This window comes from Cricetulus griseus, chromosome 4 (genome assembly GCF_003668045.3).
Source record: "Cricetulus griseus strain 17A/GY chromosome 4, alternate assembly CriGri-PICRH-1.0, whole genome shotgun sequence".
Lineage (NCBI taxonomy): Eukaryota > Metazoa > Chordata > Mammalia > Rodentia > Cricetidae > Cricetulus > Cricetulus griseus.
In genome coordinates, this window is record NC_048597.1 from 185,237,861 (window position 1) to 185,262,772 (window position 24,912).

The 24,912-nt window shown below is 40.3% G+C and overlaps 1 protein-coding gene across 2 annotated transcripts in view; it reads right to left on the bottom strand.

The window, feature by feature from the left end:
- The window catches only part of Unc13c (unc-13 homolog C), a 401,427-nt gene extending 378,193 nt beyond the window's left edge, over positions 1 to 23,234 (bottom strand). Inside the window, exon 1 of one of the 2 annotated variants that reach the window (XM_035444481.1) lies at positions 20,267 to 23,234. In XM_035444481.1, coding sequence (XP_035300372.1) covers positions 20,267 to 23,231 — 2,965 coding nt within the window. In that variant the 5' untranslated portion in view covers positions 23,232 to 23,234. The remainder of the gene's footprint in view (positions 1 to 20,266) is intronic. The other variant, XM_035444480.1, reaches the window with a different exon arrangement.
- Positions 23,235 to 24,912: the final 1,678 nt, after the last annotated feature.

A 24,912-nucleotide genomic window follows, 5' to 3' on the forward strand; every position in this document is an offset into this window, starting at 1 on the left:
GTCTTATGTTTTCTTTGACACCTTTATGCTGTGTGGATCCTCTGCATGCCTTGGCTTTAGAAGTCCTGCCTGGACTCTCTGCTTCCTACCACTCCACCCTCATCCATCCTCATTTGTGCTGATGCCATCGTAGATGATGGAAAGTTTCTCATCACCTGTGGAAATTGGCTCCACATTCCTCTCTGAGTGATGGTGCTAGGGCACGCACATTTATCTCTCTGTAATAATGTCAGAGAACTGGATACAACCAAGCGACAAAAATGTATTCATCCAGCAGTTGGCTTAAGATTTAAAGTGTTGCCGGGCATTGGTGGCACATGCCTTTAATCCCAGCACTCGAGAGGCAGAGGCAGGCAGATCTCTGTGAGTTCAAGGCCAGCCTGGTCTCCAGAGCAAGTGCCAGGATAGGCTTCAAAGCTACACAGAGAAACCCTGTCTCAAAAAACCAAAAGAAAAAAAAAAAGATTTAAAGTGTTTTAGAATAAGTTCAGTGACATTTGAAGGGGAAATCCCATATAGAAGTTTCAGGGGGAGGCGCCAGGCTTTGGGAAGTCAGTTCCTTCACTATGATTATCAAATTGTTCTAAAGTTTCATTACCCCCCCATCAACTAGAGAATATGAGTTTGTTTTTGTTATGTAGCCATGTTGGTGAGACATTATGGATGTAGTTTCCATCATTCTTAGGAGACACAATCTCAGAGAAACCTCTGTTCCTCTGGTTCTTACAGTCTTTCTGTCCCTTCTTCTACAATCAATGCTTCCTGAGCCTTAACTGCAGGGCTTGTATTGTAGATGTATCCTTTGAGCCTAGGATATACAACTCTGCATTTTGATTGGTTGTGGTTTTCTGTAATGGTTTCTGCTTGTTGAAAGGAAAAGTTTTTGTTGTTGTTGCTTTGTTTTTGTTTTTGTTTGTACACAGGGTGAGGACTACACTTATCAGTGGATATAAGAATAAATATTTAGAATGCAATTAGGGATTATATTTGTTTAGTAAAGTGGCAGCTGTGGTTTTTCTTCTAAGTTCTATGACTTCATTAGACATGGATAGTTGTTCATGCTTTCCCTTTTGTTGAGCAGATCTTAAGCTCTTAGAGAGCTATTGGTTACTGTCAGGGTATGCATGCACCTTTAGGCTTATTATACTTTGTTAGTCATTGTTGTGGGTCACAGGTATCAAACCTGGGTAGGACTATTGGTTGCTACTTCCCTTAGAAGCTTGCATGGTACCTTCTGGTACCATGAAGGCTAGTACTCAGCGAATAGTCTTTCAAGTCAGTTTCAGCTCAGTGGTCTTTGAGTCCTGCACCTGAAGTGCATGGTGTCTTCAGCAACAGGGACTACCAACTACCTCTGGAAACAACCAAGAGCAGTTGGTTGTCTCTTGAACAATCATTAACAATTAAAAAGAGAGTTTATCATGCCTGGTGTTGAGATTTTCATTAGATGGTCTTTGGGTCTTGGGGAGAGCATTGTCAGGCCAGATATGAAATATTCATTTAAACTGCATATGTATTCTTAAATATTGACTAATGTGTAATATAGATATTGCTATATAGATAATATAGATTCAGGCCCATTTTTTAAAAATTTGCTTTACTTTATTTTTATTGGTGTTTTTGAGTTCTTTCTATATTCTTGATATTAACACTCTGTCATATATATATATTATATATATATATATATATATATATATATATATATATCAAAGACTATCTCCTATTTTGTAGGCTTCTTTTTCACCCAGTTGTTAGGTTTGCAGAAGCTTTATAGTTCTATGAAATCACGGTTGTCTAATTCTTGGGCAGATGGAGTCCTTTGCAAGAAGTCCTTTCTACACATATCTTGTATGGTGCTGCCTATGTTTTCTTCTAGCAGTTTCAGTGTTTTGGCTTTTGTATTTAGGTCTTGGATCAATTTGGAGTCATTTTTAATGCAAGGTGATAAGTATAGGCCTGATTACATTTTTCTGCATGTGGGCATCCAGTCTTCCCCTCCCACCTTTTGTTGAAGATGCTTGCTTTTCTTCAGCATGTTTCTGGCATCTTTCTCAAGTACTAATGGATGAAGTCACAGGTGTTCATATTTGGGTCTTCAACTTTGTTATATTGGTGTCTGTTTTGTACTGTTTTGTTTTTATTACCATGGCTCCACAAACAGTAATCCCTCCATTGTTCTTTGCTCTCTGGAGTCTTTTATGGTTCCATAAGAGTTTTAGGATAGCTTTCTCAAGTCCTATGAAGAATGATATGGTGATTTTCATTTGGGATTGCATTAAATCTGTAAATAACTTTTGGTAAATGTGTCACAGTATTAGTTCTGCCCATCCATGAGCATAGGATGGCTTTCCATTTTGTAGTGTCTTTCTCTATATTGTCTTCTGTATTTTCATTGTACAAATCCTTAACTTTCTTGGTTAGACTTATTTCTAAATATTTTATTTTCCTTGGGGATCTTGTGAATGGGAGTTTTCCCATGTCCTCTTCCTCTTTGTGTTTGCTGTTGGTGCCTAGAAAGGCTACTGATTTGTGCAAGTTGATTGTGCCGCCTGCCACATTGATAACTTGGTTTATCACCTCTAGGAGTTTCCTGGTAGATTTTTTGGAATCCCTAATATATAATATAATGTCATCTGCAAATCAGGATAGCTATACTTCCTCTTTTCCTATTTGTAGCCCTTTAATTTTCTTCTCTTCTATTATTTCTCCAACTAATGCTTTGGGCAGAGTTTTGGGAACATATGGGGATAATGAAAAATTCTGTCCAATTGCTTCAGACTTTCTCCATTTAGGATGATGTTGCCAGTGGATTTCTCATACATAGTTTTTATTTTGTTGAGATATGTTACATCTAGTCCTACATTCTTTACTACTTGCATCATGAAAGCATATTGGATTTTGTCAAAGGCTTTTTCTACATCTATTGAGATGATCATATGATTTTTGTCTTTAATTCCATGTATGTGGATTATTACATTTATTAACTTGCTTATGTTGAACTATCCATGCATTTCAGAGATAAAGCCAACTCAGGGATAGTGAATAACCTTTTGATATATATATTTATTCTGTTTGAAAGTGCTTTCTTGAACATTTTTAATCCATATCATTAGAGATATTGGCCTATAGTTTTCTTTTGTTGTTGGTATCTTTAATGGGTTTGAGTATTAGGGTGATATTGGTTTCATAGAAAGAGTTTGGGAGTGAGTGCTGCTTTTGTTTCAGTAGCTGAAAAATCGAATGTAGATCTTTGAGAGATTGTTTTGTAAGTTGGAAGGCTTCCTTTTACTAATTCAATTTCTTGTTACTTATGAGTCTGTTTAGATTGATGACTTCCTGGTTTACTAATGGTGCTTTGATTGAAGCTAGAAATTGTAATGATAACTCTTTCTGCCAGCTGCCTGAGCCCCGTTGCCACATGGGCACCCAAAATAACACATTGAGATTAATATTAGGTACAATGCTGCTGGCTAATGATTAGGATTTCTTATATGTTAGCTCAGTTTTAATTATCAGACATAAGTACTAATCTATATATTTTATAGAGCCTTATCATATTGAGGACGCTAGCCTGATGCATCCTGTCTTCCCTGGGATCACATGGTGACCTATCTCTACTACATTTTCCAAAATCCGTCTCGACTCCTAGGTCCACATATCTTGCTTTCCTATTGGCCAATGGTGCTTTATTTATCAACCAATAAGACAAACATATACACAGAAGGACTTTCCCCATCAAGAAATACATCCAGTTCTTTCATGTTTTCCAGTTTGTAGAAGCACTGTGTTTTGTTTGTTTGTTTGTTTGTTTTTTGTTTTAAAACATTCTGAGTTTGTTTTGTGTCTGTTGTAATACTTTTCTGTTCATTTCTGATTCTGTTCATTTGGGCCCTATCTTTTTTTTTTTTTGTTCTGATTAGCTGGACCAAGAGTCTGTCAATATTGTTTATCTTCTCAAATAACTGCCTCTTAGATTTGTTGATTCTTTCTATTGTTATATTTGTTTCTATTTTACTAATTTCTGCTCTGACATTGATGACAGGGGTGTCCTTCTGTATATATGTTTCTATTATTGGTTGATGAATAAAACACTGTTGGCCAATAAGGCAGGAAGATAGGCAGGACTAGGAGATGAGGAGAATTCTGGGAGAGGTAGGCACAAGGAGTCCACCAGAAGAGTCTCCATGTAGGCCACCAAAGGAGTAACAGATCCAGACCCTTCTCCAGTAAGATAAGACCACATGGAAATACTTAGATTAATAGAAATGAGTTAATAATTAAGACAGAGATAGCCAATAAGAAGCCCTAGCTAACATCCAACAGATTTATAATTAATATAGTATCTGTGTGTTCATTTGGGGCTGAAGGACGTTGGGACCAACCAGAACAAAGAATTCCAGTTACACTTTTTATTACTGATTACGGTTGATGGGGTTTGGATATAGGCTGTTCTAGCATTTCCAAATTGTTGAGTTGTTTGTGTCAAATTATTTATTTGTGCCCTTTCTGATTTTTTTTAATGTATGTCCTTAGAGCTATAAATTTCCCTCATAGGACTGCTTTCCTTGGGTCCTGGAGGTTTTGCTGGGCTGTGTTTTCATTTAGTTCATTTGTTTGTGTTCTCAGTAGTGCTTTATGTTTTAGAAATTGTGGTTTTTGTATCTCTTTCCATACTCCCTTGGCTATTATGCTCATTCCTGTCTTTGAACCAATATATTGCTTCCTGTATTTTTCTTTAAATTTGCATTGTTGTATATCATTTCTAAGGATGTTCATATCATGGAAAGTTATTCTTTTTCCTTTTATTATGGTAGATCATTCTGCAGAGCTGTTCATGATGCTCTTCTAGGGCTTAGAATGCATTGCTCCAGACCCTTCTTTCTGTCTTTGAAAGTTTCCACTGAGATGTCAGCTGTTATTCTGATGGATTTTCCTTGATATGTGACTTCTTTTTTTACTCTTGCAGCTTACTCTGTACACTTAGTGTTTTAATTATGATATATTGTGGGGATTTTCTTTTCTGGCTTTGTCTATTTTATGTTCTCTGATCTTTATTGGTATAAATGTGACTTTCCTTAGTTTGAGGAAGTTTTCTTCTATGATCTTGTTGAATATCTGGTTTATGCCACTGATTTGGGAATTCTCTCTCATCTGTGCCTATAATTTAAAGGTTTGATGATCTATATTTCCTGTATGTTCCTTTCTTGTGTTTTTAAATACTTTTAATTTTCCTCTTATTTTGCTAAATCTTCTTCCTTAACTTTGACCTAATAGTCAATATTTTCTGCTTAATCCATTCTATTTGTAAATTCCAGTTATAAGACTTTCCTTTGAATTTTCTGGTTGGGTTACTGGGTATTTTAATTCCATTTTCATTTTGGCTTGAATATTCATTAGTGTTTCTATCTCTTTACTGAATTCCATTTTCGATTCCTGAATTGTCTTCATTCTTTCCATCAGTTTTATGGCTTTGTTTTCTTGGCCATTACTCAGGCATTTATTCTCCTTAAATTCTTTCTTCTTAATTCCATTGAGCTGTTTCATTGTGTTTTCTTTAAACTCCTTGTATTCTTTGCTGAAGTTCGTGATTGTTCTTTTAAATGTGAGTGTTCTGGGGCTGGAGCCTAGCAGAATCATCATCAAAGAGACCAGAGAGACTTCATCCAGCAACTGACTGGAACAGATGTAGAATCACACAGCCAAACAATAGGCAGAGCTCAAGGAGTCCTACAGAGGAGGAGGAAGAAGGATCGGAGGAACCAAGGAGATAGGGACACCATGAGAACACAACCCATAGAGTCAGCTGACCAAGATTCATGGGGGCTCACAGAGAGCAAGGAAACTGTAGGGGTCTGACCTAGTTTCTCTGTATATATGTTATGGATGAATGACTTGGTGTTCTTGTGAGACTCCTAACAGTGGGAACAGAAACTGTCTCTCACCATTTTGCCTTCATATGGGACCCTTTTCCTCCTATTGGGTTGCCTCATCCAGTCTTGATATAATGGTATATGCCTGGTATTGGAAAAGACTAGGGGGAAGGGAGGGAGAGGAGAGAGGAGAAACTGCTGTTGGGATGTATTATATGTGAGAATAATAGAACAAAAATTTCTATGTTCTGTGGTTCATCTAGGTAATTCTCACTGGCAAACATTTCTACAGGACTGGCAGGTTTTCAGAAAAAGTGCTGCCTTGATCTTTCATATTGTTTGTATTTTTGTGATGATATTTGGGTATGTGAACTTCTTTTGTTGGTTCTGTGTCTTATATGGATTGAGAAGGTTGAAGCAGAAATGAGGATATTTGGGCAGGTTGGGAATCAATGTTGAAAATAGCTTAGGTAGAACAAGGTAGATGAAGGGAACTGGGCTGGGTGTGCTGGATGTGCATCTGGGTCCAAGCTTGGAGTGTGGGGATAGATCTGGCTGGGTAGAGAGGTTGGATGCCATGGGGAGGGGGATGTGTACAATGGGAAGGTCCTGGCAGAAGCCTAGAGGTTGTTTGTAGCAAAGGTAGCGATTGCCAGACTAGGCCAGTGTAGTGGATCAGTCTGGTTTGGAAGGATGCAGGGAGAAGAGGGTCATGCTGACCCCCTTTATGTTGGTTGTGAGTCTTGAACCCAGGTCCTCATGCTTTCAAGGCAAGCACTTAACTGACTGAGCCATCCTCTCAGTCCCATTATGCACTTTTAGCAAGTGCTCTCTGTGGAGTTAGAGCATGGTCTGTATTTCCCAGGACACCATAGCAAGGAAGAGCCGCATGCATATAAGTGTGCAAGCCAAGGTATTTCCAGTTAGAACTGGCCATTACTGTTACATTGTTCTTAACACAATTTATATTCTTTGGGAGCATTTTGAAGTAGTCACAAAGAAAAGTTTCAGACTCCTAGTTCACAGCAAATTTCACGTCACAGGAACTAGATCAATTGAGATTTTTCTTTTTTCTGTTTGTTCTCCCTGATCTACAGTCTCCCTCCTAACTTTAAAATCTTTTGTGAGAAATACAGGCTGTATTCAGGCATAAAAAAAGATTCTGAGGGGAAAAAGTCAGTGCAGTCAAATTACATTAGAGAATGTCTTAAATTGCTCACAAACTATATATAGTTTTATAAAACAAATGTGCATATCCAGTTCTATGTCAAATTGATTAGGTGTAAATTAATATGCAATGCAAACCAAGTGACCACCAAGAATAGAATTTTGTACCACTGTGTTCTTAAGAGTCAGTCATTTCTTTGACTCAAAGAGATGTTGGCACTTAAAAAGACTGAGATGTTTAGAATTACTGAGATAAATAATAACATTCCTTGTTGTAATCTAGATGCTCAGATGAAACAGAATTAAAACAAATAATTCAAATGGATTTCCTTAAGAAAGTGGAAAATTGCAGAAGAATGAGTTACATCAAGAAAAAAAATCAAGCTGGGTGGTGCTGGCTCACAAATTTAATCCCAGTACCAGGGAGTCAGAGGCAGGTGGATCTCTGTGAGTTCAAGGCCGGCCTGATCTACAGAGGAAGTTCTAGGACAGCTAGGGCTACACAAAGAAACCTGGTCTTGGGAAAAAAAAGAAAAGAAACCAAAAAGAGATGGTAAGGCCCAGAGACTTGACCCAGTAATGGCCACTATGCCCAGCACTTAAGGACAACAAGAAAAAAGTCTGTGGACCAGGACAAGCTACTTTGGCAGCTGCCAGAAAGAGAGAGTTAAAGCGACAGCAAGCACAGTGAAACAGGGAGTGAGGAAAGGTACCCTAACCTCCTGTTCTGACAGATAACCACCTGCCAGTGTGACTGGAAGCCTGCTGGCACAGGAGCCTGGACAGTGCAATAAGCAGGCAAAGGTCAGTGGACAGGAGCAGAGAGCAAGCCAGACAGGTATGCTCTAGAACAAAAGCTCGGTGAATGGATTGGTGAGGAGTTGTTGGCACTGTCTCAACTATTCTCTGTGTCTTTCCCTCTCTGCCAGGAGAGTTGAACTAAATTCCAGGACCTTTTGATGAGATTCCACAGCATACAAAGAGGGTCATGCTAGAATGCTCACTGTAGTTGCATGCTGTTCTGAGCACACAGAGAATAAAGACTGGAAGGGCATACAAGTGTTTTGTATTCACCCGAGTGATCAGAAAAAGTAGTCATGAAGTTCGTGCTGGGATCTGTTTCTTAAGGTGTGTAACCTCCCCCTTAGGTGCTTTTAAATAAATAAAGGCAACAGGTTCCTGGGATGGGATATCTCTGGGTTTGGGCTCTTCTTATTTGTAAAGTAGGAGGAGTAGGATAGACTAGAGAGTCTCCAGTTTGGCCAGTTGACAGAAACCCCAAAGATCCTACCAACAACATGCATTCTCTGGTCCTCAAGATCTGAATGCTCAGAACTCAGGACATTTGCACAGAAGCCCTCACTTAGCTGATGGCAGTATGCAGCCAGGCTTCATAACCATCTCCCATGACTATTAAGACCCACCCAGCTACAAAATGCAAGATAATGGAAGAAAGTTAGAAGACAGCTTAAAGAATTATAGTCCCATGATCTGGCAATCATGATTTGCCAACCTTTAGCAAAAGGTTTTAACATTAGTCCTTAATTTTTGTATTGTTCATGTTTACAAGCCAACGTGGGTGAGCAGAAATACAGCAAATATTCTGAACTTGTGCTTCTTTCCCCAGATTAGAAACTGGATTCTGACACAGCATGCTCTATTGTCCATTGCTTTTATGCTATCATTAAGAATGTTATTTGGGGGTCTGGAGAGATGGCTCAGTGATTAAGAGCACTAGCTACTCTTCCAGAGGGCCAGGGTTCAATTCCCAGTACCCACATGGCAGTCCACACCAGTCTGTAACTTCAGTTCTAGAGGATCTGGCATCCTCACACAGACATACATGCTGGTAAAACACCAATGTACATAAAATAAAATAAAAATAAATTATAAAAATGCTATTTTGTGCCATTAATCCTTTCATTTTTAAAGATTTGGGATTATCTGGACAAGGTCAGACATCCAAAAACCATACCCTAAAGATTCCTTCAGGCCAAAAATGGTTGTATTACGGGAAAACCTTTTATTCCACACAAGAAGACAGAAAGCATGAAGTGAAAATAACTCCCCAAGGAAATGTAGCTTATAAACAAAAGATAACTATGACAGATACATATATTCTACAAAGCAAGGATGGGAAGTGTGACGAGACAGGAGATAGTTGAAACAGAGAGCAACTAGCTTAGCAGATGACAATGAAAACAGTGTTGTCTAGGGGTTGAGCACCTTAGATGATATCAGACATGGCACTCTGGTCAAGGAGATCCTATCTAAGAGATACTACGGGCATTGTGTGTTTGACTCCTTTAAAATTTGTGTTGAGGGGCTGGGGAAATGGCACTGTGGTTAAGAGCACTGCCTGCTCTTCCAGAGAACCCACATTCAATTCCTAGCACCCACGTGGAAGCTTATAAATGTAGGTAACTCCAGTCCCAGGCGATTTAACACCCATTTCTGATCTCCTTGGGTACTTCATGCATGTGTTGTATAGACGTACATGGCAGGCAAAACACCCATACACATAAAATAAAAAATAAGGTAAGTATATTAAAAGAATAAAATTCATATTGAAGCTTCATTCCCCAAGGCAACAAGAATGAGGTATAGTCTTCAATGTGTAATGAGGGATCTGCCTTGTGAGTGACATCAGTCACCCTTACTAAAGCCTTCCAGAGAGTGGTTTTCTGCTCCCTTATCCTGCCCCTTTGCCATGTGAGATCTAGGTAATCCCTCATCCAGTGGATGCATCCAGTTATGGAAATAGAGCACAGTTCTCCCCATGCCACTAGAATCTTCTGGCAGCTTTTCTGTGCATGAATCTTTGGGACCTCAAGAAATTAAGCTCTGCTCCTTATAAACTAAAGAGACTCAAAGACATTTTATTCTTAGCAACATGAAAGACTAAGACCAAGGGTAAGAAGATGCTATAAGTACCATTTACATCCACCCCTTTTGCCCTGCTGCTTTTGATATAAACAAATGGGGATTTTTTCATAGTACTGCTACTACTATTAATTTATTTATCATATTTATTTTATACGTATGAATGTTTTGCCTACTAGTGTCTGTGCATCACGTGTATGTAATGCCTACAGAGGTCAGAAGAGGGCTATGGATCCCATGGGGTTACAGGTGGTTGTAAGCCTCTATATCAGGGTCCTGGGGTTCTTTGCAAAAGTGTTCTTCATTAACTGCTGATCCATTCTCTCTCTCTCTCTCCAGACCCCTGCTGAACCATCTCTCTAGGCCCACTAATAATTTCTAATCCGACTGACCTTCCTGCCTTAGACCATTTTTAAATCCACTTTGATCCAGATTGCAATTAGTTCCATCCTTTTTAGTTACATTCTCATTTTTCATGAGAGGTTGCATAAAAACAACAGCAGGCAGAGATATTTGCACCCTGGCTCCCCTTCAAGAGAGATCACCAGGCAGGCTACACTTAGCTTCATAGCCTAAGTTAAGTGTCTGGTTTATTATCAGCAAAAGGAGGGCATTAATAATAAACTTAATTTTGGTCCTGTTATACAGCAAAGGCAGAAACAAGACAGGGACATAATATTACTTAGTATTTTTTGTGTATGTCTATTGACCCTGGAAGCGGGGATAAGGAGTAAGGAGATGTGGGGATTTGGGGTACAACACATGAGGAAGAGGCAGGTAAGTAGTGCTCTTGAGATGGCTGCTGAAGACAGTGGAGCTGGCCTGGGTATGACTCCCTAGGCTTCCCTGACTGCTCTGAAAGGTGGGGAGCTGCAGCTGCTTACAATCTTCTGACCATTGCTGAATGAATAGTGCCAGGGGTTGCCTGACATCAGAGAAACTGAACAGAACTCTGCAAAGATGCAGGTGCCTACCTGAGTGAGAGGCAGGGTGGAGCATGGTTGTGGGCTATGGAACACTGCAGCTGTGGCTGCAATTAGTGGAGGGCTGAGAAGGGCCTCTTGGGGTTCTGGAGAAATCTTCAGCACCTCTTGAGCTGGCATGCAGAGATGGGTGACAAAATTCCAAATACTTGACACTGTTGCAGAGTTCAGGATTAATTAATTGTGAGTGATTTTATGACTTCCTATCATAACCTTATTGTTAGTAATAGTTAATGATTGCTGGGCGGTGGTGGCGCACACCTTTAATCCCAGCACTCAGGAGGCAGAGGTAGGAGGATCTCAGAGTTTGAGACCAGCCTGGTCTATAAGAGCTAGTTCCAGAACAGCTTCCAAAGCCACAGAGAAACCCTGCCTCAAAAAACAACAACAACAACAACAACAAAAATAGTTAATGATTAAACAACAATAAATAAATGGTCATACCATTAGGCATCCAGTTAGTTAATGATTTTCTTCCTGTGGTGGTTTTTCTTCTATTTCTAACCACAATGTCATACACACTTGGTGCTAATAAGTGGCTTTTGTAGACAGTTGAATTACAGTTTGAAGAGTCACATGTTTTCCATAACAGGAATCCCAGGAAATTATTTTGAGTAGCCTTTGCTTGGAGTCTGATTGTATCAAGTAAAGAATTTATAATGAATTGTAAGCATAAGTTTGTGTGTGCACATGCCCGTGTGTTCAAATGTGTATTTGCACAGATGTGTATGTGTGAAGGCCAGAGGCCAAAATCAGGTGCCTTTTCAGTTACTTTCCGCCTTATTTTTTGATACAGAATCTCTCACTGCACACAAAGCTTGCTGATACAGCTAGACTGGCTGGCCACCAAGACCCAAGCATCCTCCTCTCTCTGCCTCCCTAGTTTGGAGATTATAGGTGCATACCACCACATTTAGATAGTAGATGAGTGTTGGGAATCAAAACTCAGTCTCACATGTTTGTGCAGCAATCTCTTTACTGACTGGGCCATCTCCCTAGCTCGGGATGCATATTCTTTTATCTTGTTTTCCCATCCAACTATTCAGAGTTCAACACACTCCTGGGGACTCACTGAATAACGCAACACTTTTCTTGGTTATCTTTGTTGCCATTGCCCTCACCCAGAGAGACATTGCCCCCATGATGGTTCAGGCAGTTGTGTGCTCCTGTGTTCCATGAAAACATTAAGAAATATAGCTATCAGGCCCAGTCCAGTTCCACACAGCTGCCTGAACACTGACTGAGCTGTTCTGAGATTGAAATACCAGACATCATCATATAATTGATCACTTTCCCAAATGCATCCTGGGTCATTATTTGAGCTTATAGGTGAATTGCACTGGAAGATAATCAGAAAATTTGGCTTCTGCCTCATTTTTCTCAGAAACAGTTTATGATCTGAAATAGAAGTCATCATGCCTGTTAGGTAGGCTGGCTTCTGCCACTAATTTACTGTTGGAACGAAAGCTTATCTCGCTGTTAAAGTACTTATTTGCTTTCTTTCACGGAAAGGATGGCTTATCTGCATTTAAAATATGGAGCCTGAGCTGCACAAACATTAAACAACTTGCCAGTAATCACACAACTTTTAGGGTAACTGCAGGCACTGTGCCCTTATCTACCACATATAGCTGTCTCAGTGCTGGCTACTGTGGCCCACTGGAAGAAATGATGAAGGTACAGGGCCTAGCAATCTGGTTAGGGGGGACGTGGGGAGGACTACTTTGCTAGTACTATGGGCCTCATTGCTTTCTTGGACCCCTATGTTAAAAAATGGTACAAAAAAAAAACCTGACACTTCGACAATTTTGCAAATTTATGTGTGACTCTACTATAAAGAAATGGCAGATTAGGAGAGGTCATGGCACGGAGATGGGAAATTGGTGGATTGCACCAAGTCCAGGCAAGAAAGAACTGAGTGACAAGATGAAGGAAGAGAAAACAGTTGTAGCCAGAGAGGGAATAGCATTGCTCATGCTTTTTTTCAGTCCTATTGCTATTATCTACCTATGAGACATAGGAGTGACATACATACATACATACATACATACATACATACATACATACATACATACATACATGCATACATAGATACATACATACATATTCTTCTGAGGGCTTCCTTTAGATTAGTTAAGGGCCAGGGGAGAAAAGACCTGATGAGTGGGATATGGGACAAGTTCCCATGCCATACATACTATTTTCTTTAAGAGACGATTGTCCTAGGTATCAGGAGAGATCATTCATTGGATAAAGTATTCGTCATATGAGCATGAGGACCTGAATTTGGATCTCCACCACCCATGTAGAAGCCATGTCAGTAGTTCATGCCTATAATCCCAGCACTGAGAAATAGAGATGGGCAAATCCTGGACCTTACTGGCCAACCAGTTTAACTGATAGTCACCTCTGGGGTCAGTAAGAGACCCTTCCCTGAAGAAGAAAGGCAGAAAATAATAGAGGATTCAACACCCTCATTATCAGCAGTGTCAGCTGAAAACCTCTGCTCTGTTATCTATTGTCAGAAAGATGAATGATCAGCACTAAGAAGGACATGGAGAAAAACACTTTCCATTGCCAGTAGGAAACATGTAGCCATGTTGGAAAACAGCAGGGAAAAGATCAAATAGAAAAGCATGACATCCAATATTCCCATTCTGGAGACATACAAAGGGATTCAGCTGCCTGTAACTCCATTTCTAGAAGATCCAACACCTTCTTCTGGTGGCAATCTCTCTGTCTCTGTCTCTGTCTCTGTCTCTGTCTCTGTCTCTCTCTCTCTCTCTCTCTCTCTCTCTCTCACACACACACACACACACACACACACACACACACACACACACACACATAGAGAGAGAGAGAATCTGAGACAGAGAAAGCCATAGAGAGAGTAATTAAAAAATCAAGGAACATCTTAAAAGAAATACACCAGGCTAAATCTATAGAATCATACCATAAAAATCAAATTCAATCAATGTTGGCAAGATGAGTAGATTTTGGGGTCATTGTAGAGTGAAATAAGCCAGGTGCAGAAAAATGAGAGCTGTATTATTCCATGTATTTGAAATCCACAAATGTCCATCTCATAGAGACAGAGAGCAGAAAGCTTGTTATCAGATGCTGAAGAGACCAAGGAGGAGGAAGAAGAGAAAACAGATGTTGCACAAACAGTAGGATGCTTCAGGAATGTGATGTTGCAAGGTGACCACAGTAACAGTATGGCATTTGAGACTGTTAAAGGAATAGAATTTTAGTATTCTTCTGACAGAACTGACAAGTCAATAGGATGAAGGATATGATAATTAGCTTGACTGCTGTGCCTAGATCAAAATACCATAATGGACTCCATAAATATATGCAGTACTGTTAACTAGAAACTTTCAAAAGGATAGTTACATTAAATAGTTCTACAATATTAAGAGCAAGTGGTTCTAGGCAAAAATTCATTATACCTGGATTTAGTTGGCTTCTATTGTTACCAAGCTCCATATGCTTGGCTTGGAGGAAGATTCAAGGAATGGAGGAAAGAAGGTAACAGGGAAAGAGATGCAGGTGTATGTGGGGTGGGGGAGGGAGGGAAGGAGGAGGGGAGGGAGGGCAAGAGACTAGAAACTTCCTTGAGTTTCTAGATAACAGCAATATGTTGGAAATAATAGGAGATATTTTTGGACAAAATTACATACTGAGTGATTTCTAATGAAATATTTCTCAGTATTTTAAGTAGATAATTTCTTATTTAAAACTATTATTTTATGCATATGTGGTATGTCTGAGTGTATATATGTGTGGTTATGCATGCAGTATCTGAAAAGCAAGAAGAGGGTACAAGATTCCCTGGAACTGGAGTTACAGGAAATTGTGGGTTGCCATGTGTGCCCTGGGAACTGAATCCAGGGTCCTCTGCAAGAACAGCAAGTGCTGTTAACAGCCAAGCCAACTCTTCAGCTCCCAAAGCAGATAGTTTCTAAGCTTTTCAATTCACACACAATTTTAAGGAGCAAACCTGTTGCTTCTCTGTAGTTTAATATGTAGATATCAGCAAATGCTTTTCATAAAATTTAAAAATCTGTCACTCAAGAGGGCTAGAAAAAAATCATTATTTACTTTGCTGGCTTTTTTATTCTTTATAAGTATAGAAAATCAGTGTATTTCTTTAGGCTGATTCTCCATCAGTTTAAAAAGGAAAGGATATTAAAGAACATACTATGGGTAAGCATTGCAGCATTCAACGGTGCTCTTCAAGTGCTCCTTGATAAGCACCTGCCTCACAATCAGCAAGAGCATATTAAAGCCCAGCTCTGACCTGGACTCTGTGGGTGAGGCCCAGCTCTGGCCTGGACTCCATAGTGGGGCCTAGGTGACTCAACAACTGGGGACAGAAAGTTCCAGAGATGTGGCAGAAATGCTTACTCTTTTTAGATATTAAGCTGGACCTTAGGTAAAATAGCACAGTTTTGGTGATATGTGGGTTACTACATCTTCCCTGAAAGAGCAGCCCACACACCCAGTCTTCTCACAGATGGGAGGTTCTAAGCCAAAATGGGGAGAATCGTCATTTGATTATGGTTTCATAATAAAAGCCAAATAATTATTGCTCACTATCTTGAAATATATATAACAAAGAAATACCAATTTTATAGAAAAAAAATGAATTTGTAAGACTTCATCTTATTGGTCCAAGCCACATATTTATATAGGTAAATGTATGTGTTTATATGTATAAACATATATGTGTTTAAATGTACAAACATATTACTGTATATGTTTATGTATGTACTTACACATACACAGTACTATGGGGGTGATAAGCTTTTATCATGAACCAGTCATAAAGTCATGATCTTAGCCATTGACTACTGTGGAGGTTTGAAGTGAGCTCTATTTCGAAGACTGTGTTTGTCATTTAATTTTCTTTCTTTTTCATGGAAGCATGAAGTCAATACCTAACTCATGGCCTTTCTGTGTAAAGTTTATGAGATTCTGGATTAGGGTTAGGAAGAGAAACAAGAAGCGTGTACAAGGACAAGGTGGACTCTAGGACCACAAATTTAAAGGAGATAGAGTGAACTCTGGTTAGTGGTTAGTCCTGGGCTGTAGATAGAAATCAAAACATTCCTAGTATGACACTGAGTTTGAGCCAGCTATGCAAATGATACCATCCAGCAGGGCTCAATGACAGGGAAGATTTGGACTCCATTGGGTCAATTTTTTTTTTGTCATCTTATACTATTGGGATCTGATGGAGTGAAGGAATTTTTTGTTTTTGTTTTTTCAATATCACCACCAAGTAGCCACAATCATTAAGGGTTTCTTACCCTCTAGGCTCTGAAGATAAAAGTTAAAATCATTCAAGCATCTAAACATGTAATTCTGTAATACTATGTTTGGGGTTCTACATCCCACAGAGATTTCCAGCAAGATCTTTATGGCCAGGTTTATAATAAAAGACAGAGCTGCTGCCTAATGACTACAGAACAGCCATGGAGAGCAAGCCTGCAAGCACCTGCCCAAGGCTCAGTGAGCAGATGGCCATGGGCACATCATGGCGAATGGCACCTTGTTGGGTGCCTGGAGCAGGAAGGGCCTGGAAAAGTCCTTCTCTGGATGCCCTTCCCTCAGAAGCATATTGGGAGCACAGGATGGGGAAAACGCCTGGTCACTGCCAATTGGAGTTGAGCTGCCCTTTGAAATCTAGGCTACTTGCAGTCTCCTGGGGAGTCAAGCTGGTGCCTTTCAGAGCCAGAGTGGATCTTAAGGAAGAGTGTGCCAATTTCCTGTAGTATGGTGAGTCCCCTCAGATTCCATTCAAAGCTGACTCATAGGATGACAATAAGACAAGATTGTAGAGGGTTCTGAGTATACTGCAGATTTGCCTGCAGTACAAGGCACAACTTTCAATGATTCTGAATCCTCATGTCGGTGATGGAGACACTATTAGTTTCCCCTGTGGCAGCAGCCTGCCTCTGTGGTCAAAGCAGTTAAGTTAAATCATCACCTGTCACCAGGTGCCTTTCCACTGTCAACTATGTGACTTGTGCACCCCTTAAAAGTGCCTGTCAGGCAAAGCTCTCACTCTTGCCTCTTGCTTCTCTCTTACCTCTCTTCTTCCTATTGTCTCTCTTCCCTGTTCTCTGTCTGACTGACTGCCTGCCTCATGTCCCTACTCCAAAATGACCTTTCACTCTTTCACCTTCTGTCAGGGACCATAAAGATGGCTCCACTTCATTGTGACTAAAGGTCAGAGAGTTCAAAACTGTCCTTAGTAAGTCATAAGACCTAAAGGTCAAAAGTGTGGCTACAGAAGGATGTTTGATCTTGGCCTTGGGTGTCTTATCTTAATAACAATAGACTTGGTCTGAGGTGTGCTTACTCCTGACCCTCAAGGCCAGGTAACAAGAAGTTAAATATTTGGTGTGGTTACTGAATCCTTGGAGAATTGAGGAAGAAAAGTCTGTTCTGCATGCATGATACCATGTTCCCTTTTGGTTAAAGTATTTAAGAATGGTGAAATATAGTGGCATTCAGTATTGACTGAATTGCCCTCTTGATTTTATTCTGTGTCTCTGTCTTTCTTTTAATGTCTTTAGTTAGCCTTTTCTTTATCCACACTCCCCATCTCAGGTACAAACCATGGTCGAGTTGGCTGGCTCGGGCTGCAGGCCTGAAAAGACAGCTTCTCACATATGGGTGCAGCAATGTGGGCCTAATAGAGAGGGTGACCACAGCCTTCCCCCAATAAACCTCTTGCACTAACTCTGTTGCCTTGGTGTGTTTATGTAATGGCATATCTTGGCAGGACCCACCGAAAGGTACCCACTTTGCCTTTCTATTTTTGTTGTTTTATTATTATTACAGGCACACCAATGTGTTTTTTGAAAGTACTTCTGATGACAGGGTAGAAGGGTCATTATCATAGCAATCTAATTAGTAGAACCCTGCTACTAATTCTGAATTTTCACTTTAAATTTATTTTTTAAATAAATCTGTTGTGTATATTTCTAAGACATAATGAGATAGGTGTAGATAGCAAAATGATTATAGTGAAACAAATTAGCATTTTCATTACCGAACACAACATCCCTTGGTATGTGACAAAAACACAGATCCAGAATACAATGATTACAATCCATTCTAGTCATCACTGTGCCATTGGATCCCAGACTTGACTCATCCCATGTGTCTTCATTTGTTTCCTCTCCCTCATATATCTTGCTCCCTCCTCCACAACCCCCGCTCCTACTTACCACTGTTTTACTGTCTTTCTCTCTGTATTTGATTACTTTTCTAAGTACTCAAAAGGGAACCCAAAGCTAGATTATTGCTAGATTATTGCTCTGGCAATGATCTATACCCAAGCCCTGCCTGCTTTTGTTAAGATGTGTCATATAAGATGCATCCTGTGGTATTCTTGTGTCTTGTATCACTTGATAAATAATAACCAAAAGGCCCCCCATGCTAAAACAAATGGAAAGATATCCCTGAAGAAAGCTAAACAATATTATTCCCTGTTTATATACATCAGTTTCTTTCTTAAAATACTGGGAGTGCTGGTTGCTCTTGCAGAGGACCAAGATTCGGTTTCCAGGACCCCCATGACAGCTCACAACCCCATGTAAAACAAGTTCCAGGGGATCCAATGCTCTCTTCTGACCTTTGAGGGCACCAGGCACACTGGGGGTGCACAGACATGTATGCATAAAGATTGCTGATAAACAAAAACTAAAATAACTGTTTTTTAATTGAAGATTGACATTTTTCTTCTGAAATATAAGGTCTTATCATATTTATGCTGTCTAATATTTCAAGCTGAGACTTTACTTGTTGACTGTAAACAGATATCCATTATATCACATTAAACACACACACATAAAACACACACACACACACACACACACACACACACACACACACACACACACACACACACACACACATCAGTTTAGTCTTTAAATAACATGCCAAATCCACAGTAAATAAAAAAAGTCTGATTTCCAGATTCTATCTAAAAAACCTGTCAGCTGAGGACTTCCACCAAGCCTTACTTCAATGGGGATATTATCATTGTAATATAATTATATTTACATAACAAGGGCATTAGAGTGTTCTGCATTTTCAAATCAGTTCTGAGTAGTTAAGGGTTGTTTATTCTAAATCATTACAAAGTCACTACACCCAATTGCTGCACCCCAGAGTTGTTTCCTATAGGTAAGAGTTTTGGAGGAGAGAGACCTAATTTTCTTAGGTCTTGTACCATTTGATGATAAGATTACTGCTGACTAAGTATCCTGCCCTTTCAGTGAGAAAGTGGGAGTTAGGAGTTTCTGATGGCATGGAAGCCACAATAAGTTACAAACTGTACCAAGTATTCTATAATAGGATTTGGAATAGCAGATTAACACTTGATCATATCTACGTATGCCTTTAGAAAATATTATGTAGAGCAAATATTTTAATGAAAGATGTCAGCACTGTAATCTGAGAACCCATGAAAATATCAAACTTGCTTTAAAATGAGATTTTAAAATACTATCCCAAGATTCTATAGGCATGCGAATAAAATAAAATGTAAATAATTGAGGGGAGTCCAAATGAGGTTTAGTTAATAAACAAAATCAGTGAACTTATATCTATCCATAACTACTAAATCCCACATCCAAAATTGTTCCCCTGGGAAATTAAGAAAAATAGATCAGTTCTTCTTCTCATTTTCAATATAGAGAAGAAACTTCTAAACCACTCCTGAGGAAACTCCCCACCTCTCACTCCTTGCTAACACAAAGAAGGACTTTTGTCTGCTCTGGGTGTCCTGGGCTCCTGGTTCTATTGCATTTTTTTTTCAGCTTATTTAGTCTGCGTAAGGGAAGTTGGCAATCATCCACAGATCTGGCTAGGATTTTCTGTGCAGACCCAGCTTTTCCCACCACCAAGCTCTACAAAGGAATGCTTATATTTGACCATCTAGCTTCTCTAAAATTTTTAAATGAAATAATACTTTCTCCTTATCTCTGTGAACCTAGTGGAACCAGAACATGGTTGCCAGACTGTTTGGTCAAGAGCCTGTCTCTCCCCTCCCCACTCAATGAATACTGCACCTAGCCCAAGAACTTTGATCCACCATGCACAGAGCTAGAGTTGGGCTCATTTCAATATGAACTATCTGAAATGTATTTTCACTTTCTTTGGGAATCCTTGTTGAGAGAGCTACCTGAACATATGAAATTCTTCTCAGGACACATACACACAAATTCACTCTAGGTAAATTCCTTCTCCCAGGAAAACTTAGACAGTACTATTAAGTACACAACAGTACCATTAAGTGTTGAGACATAGTTAGCACATAACTTAGCATTTAAACTTGAGTACCTCCAGCCAGGATCTTCTCTTCCAGCTCTGCCATCTGCTTCTTATAGGCCCTTAGAGCTGCTTCTTTGAAGGAGGGTCGGATTCTCTTTGGCTTCATGATCTCCGGTGGCTCTACAGGGAGGTTTTGGTTTTCATCTTCTGCTAATTCCATTTCAACAGCTGGTTCATTTAAGGTTTCCAGTTCTCCCTCACTAATGATGTCGTCGGCCTGCCCGTCATAGCCCTCATCTTGTGGGGTCTCATAAGGAGTTTCATAGGAAGGGTGGTCATAGTCTTTCACATGTTCATCTACTTCAGTGACACTAGTCCTGTTTTCTAGCTTAGCTAGGACTTGCTCCATCACTTCAACGTAATCCGTCTCACTGTCAGCCACTGGCTCACTGTAGTCCTCCTCTTCCTCAGCTTTGTAGTAATAGGGTTCTGTGTAGATATCAGAGTCAAGGGTGGTACTTGACTCATTTGCAGTGGATTGAGAGAGGGTCCGGAATCTCCCCATTAAGGACGAGCCGCTGTCCTCACATCCACTGAGACTCTGTGTGCTCTTGTTCCACACTACTTCCAGGGCTGACTTTGCCCTCTGAAGTGTAGATCCAAATTTGGGGAACTTGAAGGTCTTATCAGAAAGGTCAATGCTTAACCGACTGTGCCAGGACTTGGGTGGGGCACCCTCTGAGTCATCACTTTGCAATTCACTTTGACTTCTGTACATCATAGCTGGCTGACTTTGGTTGGGATATAGCTCATTAGAATTGGTCTCCTGATAAGAATCATATGGGCCAACCCATTGGCCTTGTGGTTCATTATCCAATCCAGGGCACGGAGAGGAGTTGTCATCCTGGGTTAAATCATAGCTTTCAGAGTCATCTTGCAGGTCGCTGTGGCACTTTCCCAGGTCATCTAGGTCTTTGCTGAAGACATCCAGCTGTTGGTCGGACAAACTGTTGGTGTCATAGTCAAAAGGTTCCTGGGTGGATGAATCTAAACCAACATCAGCTGCTTGCTCTGCTTGATTCCACTCCTTCCATGGAGACAGGTCCTCATGCAGTGACAGCTGGGAACCACTGTAATTGCTTCGATCCCCAGATGCACACACCATGCTGTTACTCATCCCACTGTCCACTGTTTCAGTGTTCTCAATTTCACTCTGCCCTTGCACCGCTGGAATACTCCGATCCAAACCGTGGTCCTGCGGACTGTGATACAAGGCAGACATGCTCTCCTGCTTCCTCTGCCAAAGTTCCCGGTCAGAAGAGGAAAGGAGGGAGCTCCCATTAGTTCTACAGAAAAACTGGTTTTCAGAAAAATCCTCTGAATAAGACTGACACAATTTGGAAAAATCTGATTCAGAGCGACTAAGTTTAGGAGTGAAAAAGTCACTCTGTGAGTGCCAGAGTGGTGTGGCCTCCATGTAGTGGGCTGTTTGCTTTTCAGGGGTATTTGATGCCGGCAGTTGTGAGGGCCGTTTATCATAGTCTGACTTATGTGATGTTCTGTTGTTAGCAGCTTTGTTCTTGGAACGAGCACTGTGTGACTTTGAGCTGGGCTTAGAAGTGTTTCCTTTTGCTGTAGAGTCTGCATAGCTGCTTCTGCTGATGTCAGACTCCAGCTCTCTGTCACTGTCATTGGGTGACAGCCAACTGTTCTTCTTGGCTTTGGGCTCAGGTGTGGATAACTTCATGTCCATGCTCTCATATGTCTGGGAAGAAGGTAACCCACCTTTCTCTTTTCGTTCTCTGATGTCGTAAGTCAGAATATCTGTGGAGATCCCGATGCCTGTGCCCTTGAGCTTGTATGATTTCTTTAAGACAGAATCCCTTTGCTGGGGGGTTTCGAAGTATACTAGGATGGGTCGAGGCTTTGCATTTGGGCAATCTCTTTGCTGTCCTATCCTCTGAGCAAATTCGATTTTAATAGAATTTGGTACATCTGAGAAACCCATTTTATCTACAAGAATTTGGTACACCACGCTTTCAACGTATTCGAGTCTTTCTTCAGGCACATTTAAAAATCTCAGGCTTACCTTACTCCCCATGTGGCCCAAGTGTTTAATGTAATCGTGGATGTCTCTAGTTTCCCTCCGAGCCTGGACAAAGCCAGTCCGCAACTGTTCAATCTCACTCTGGACAACCTCTACACTGCTGGAGATCTCATCAATGGAGTACTTGAGAGCATTCACGTGCCCTCGGAGTTCAGAAAGTTCTGTTTCAATCTGACTTATTCCCTGAAGCTCTTTGAAGATCATTTCCATGACATCATGGGTTTGGCTAATGCAGCCAGAGGAGCTGAACCCTGGCTCCAAAACATTTGTCTTTGGGTTCCGGGCAGTTCTATCTAAAGATTTGCTTCTTATGCCCCAGGTTTTCTTCACGGTGCTCAACTCTGAGTCTGAGGAGACACACTCTTGGCTCTTCTTCCATTTCCTCAGTTTCCGTAAAGCACCCAGTTTTAATGTGTGGAGGGTGCGCTCCCCATCCGAGCTGCCCTCGGAGGGGGCCAAGCTGCTGGAGCTCTTCCTGTTACGTCTGACCGGCATGGTATGTGTTGACTGGCCCTGGTTTTCTGTGCTGCTCCTTAGCTCGTTGAAGGATTCAGAGTAGGAGCTTTCAATGGAAGACAGCTCCTGCAGCAGGTCCTCATCACTGTTGGTCACAGCTGTTTGCAGGCCATTGGCAATAGCAACCCGGTAACTGAATGTGGGTGACAGAGAGAAGTCTTTGTGACCTTCGTCGTCTTCTACAGAGAAGTTACGCGTGGACGAGCACTTGGCAATCTTTTTTACAGTGCTTTTCAGGGCATTAGACAATTTAGGGGGTTTAGTGTGACCAGCAGTAGGAAAATCTTGATTTTTTTTCTGTGGATGATTCTCTTTCTTTTTGGTTGTATTTCCCAGTTTCTTTGTAAACATTCCTTTGCAAAGCTTATGTAGATAAGCTAAAATCAAGCTCTTGAAGAGACTGGCCACCATGGAGAGCAATGAGTGTGAGCTTTTCTAATCCGAGGAAGTGAACAAGGCACTGGGATGGCTGTCTGTAAAGCCAAAGCCAACATCACCATTCACATGTGCCATCAACCACTAGGAGCTGAAAAGGCAGATGATGACCCACTGGGAAGTCAAGGTTCTGTGGAATCCACCAGCCAAGTACCTCCAGTTGTAAAAAGCTTTCTTTTCTGGAAGGGGAGTTTCATGGCTGTCTCATGTCCACCTCGCTTCATGATGTGTCTGGAAAGAAAGGAATGCTATAATGAGTACCAAAATTCAAGTCCGAATTCATCTCATTTCCAACATTTCCCAAGGCATTTGTGATATGCAAAGTGTACAAAACTGCAGAAGAGGCATGTGGTTCTCTGAGTTTAAATAAAAATGCATTCAGTATTTATCATAATGCCCTTTTCTAAATTACTTACTGCATTTTAAATAGTGACAGAAGGTAATAGATTACTTTTAAATGTTGATAAAATGACAATTTAAACATTGTCGTTATGCCATTCCTACTCTATTATCTTTTTCTAAACTCACATTTACTAACACAACAATAAGGATCTAAGAATATTCTTTCTATCCTAGCCTCTCCAAATCTACCACATTTACATGATCTATGTTTGTTAAGACTTTTTCCATGCAGGAAGGATTTCTTTTGTAATAGAAACAACTTCTTGCTCATGTAGGAATTCAATGATTTGGTACTCCTTAAACAAAGATTAAAATAATCATAATTAATAAATATTTCCAATGATGAGTGAAAGCTAAGACATCAATGTAGACATCAAATGGACTCTCATGAGTTGAAACACATTTTAAGGTTGTATTAGATTAAGCAGTGCAAAACAATAAAAAGAATAGTGAAATATCTTTAAAACTAGAAATGCTAAAAAGCAAATTGTAAAAGTCCATGGCTTTAAAGAGCAGAGCCAGCTTAAACAACTGGTATAACCTGCTGGCACATGGCTGAAAACTCATCCTTGGGATTTATTGGGAATATCACCAGAGATGAATTTGCAAGGCATCAAATCAAATTGTACCCCAGGTGGAAAAAATCATACAGATAACAAATAAACTAAGGGCCAGAGTTCTTCCTGCAATGTGTTGATTGAAGTATGACTGACAGACAACCATGGCATGTAGATGACAGCTTCTTTCTCAGACAACAGGAAGAAAAAGTTTGTATTCAGAGACACTAGCTGCATGGCACACTGATAGACACTCAAAAGATTTGTGGGTACTTTAATCATTGAAATATAGCCCAGAATAGTAGTAACACCAAAGCCTTTGCTGGTTTTGAAGAATGTATTTGGGTAGATAAACAGCCTACGTAATTAACTAATGTATATGTCATTATCTTCATGTAGTTTTTGGAGTCTACTGACTCTTTTTCTGTCTCCCTCCACTTGGAAAACTTCCAGTCTCACACTGTGGCAGAAAGCCAAGCTTCTCAAGGGAAGGGGTATGTAACTGAGGAAGGCAGGAGAACAGAAGCAGAAAAGAGGCTAAAAATGCCTAAACCTTACAGCACTCCTTCCCAAATCTTACAGGACTCCTGTCTTGAGAATGCAGGTGCTCTTCTCTAAGACACTTTTTGACTCATTCACAATTACAAGCCAGGATTCATTTTCTATTAATAAATGGTGCTGAGCAGTTGACTCCTGAA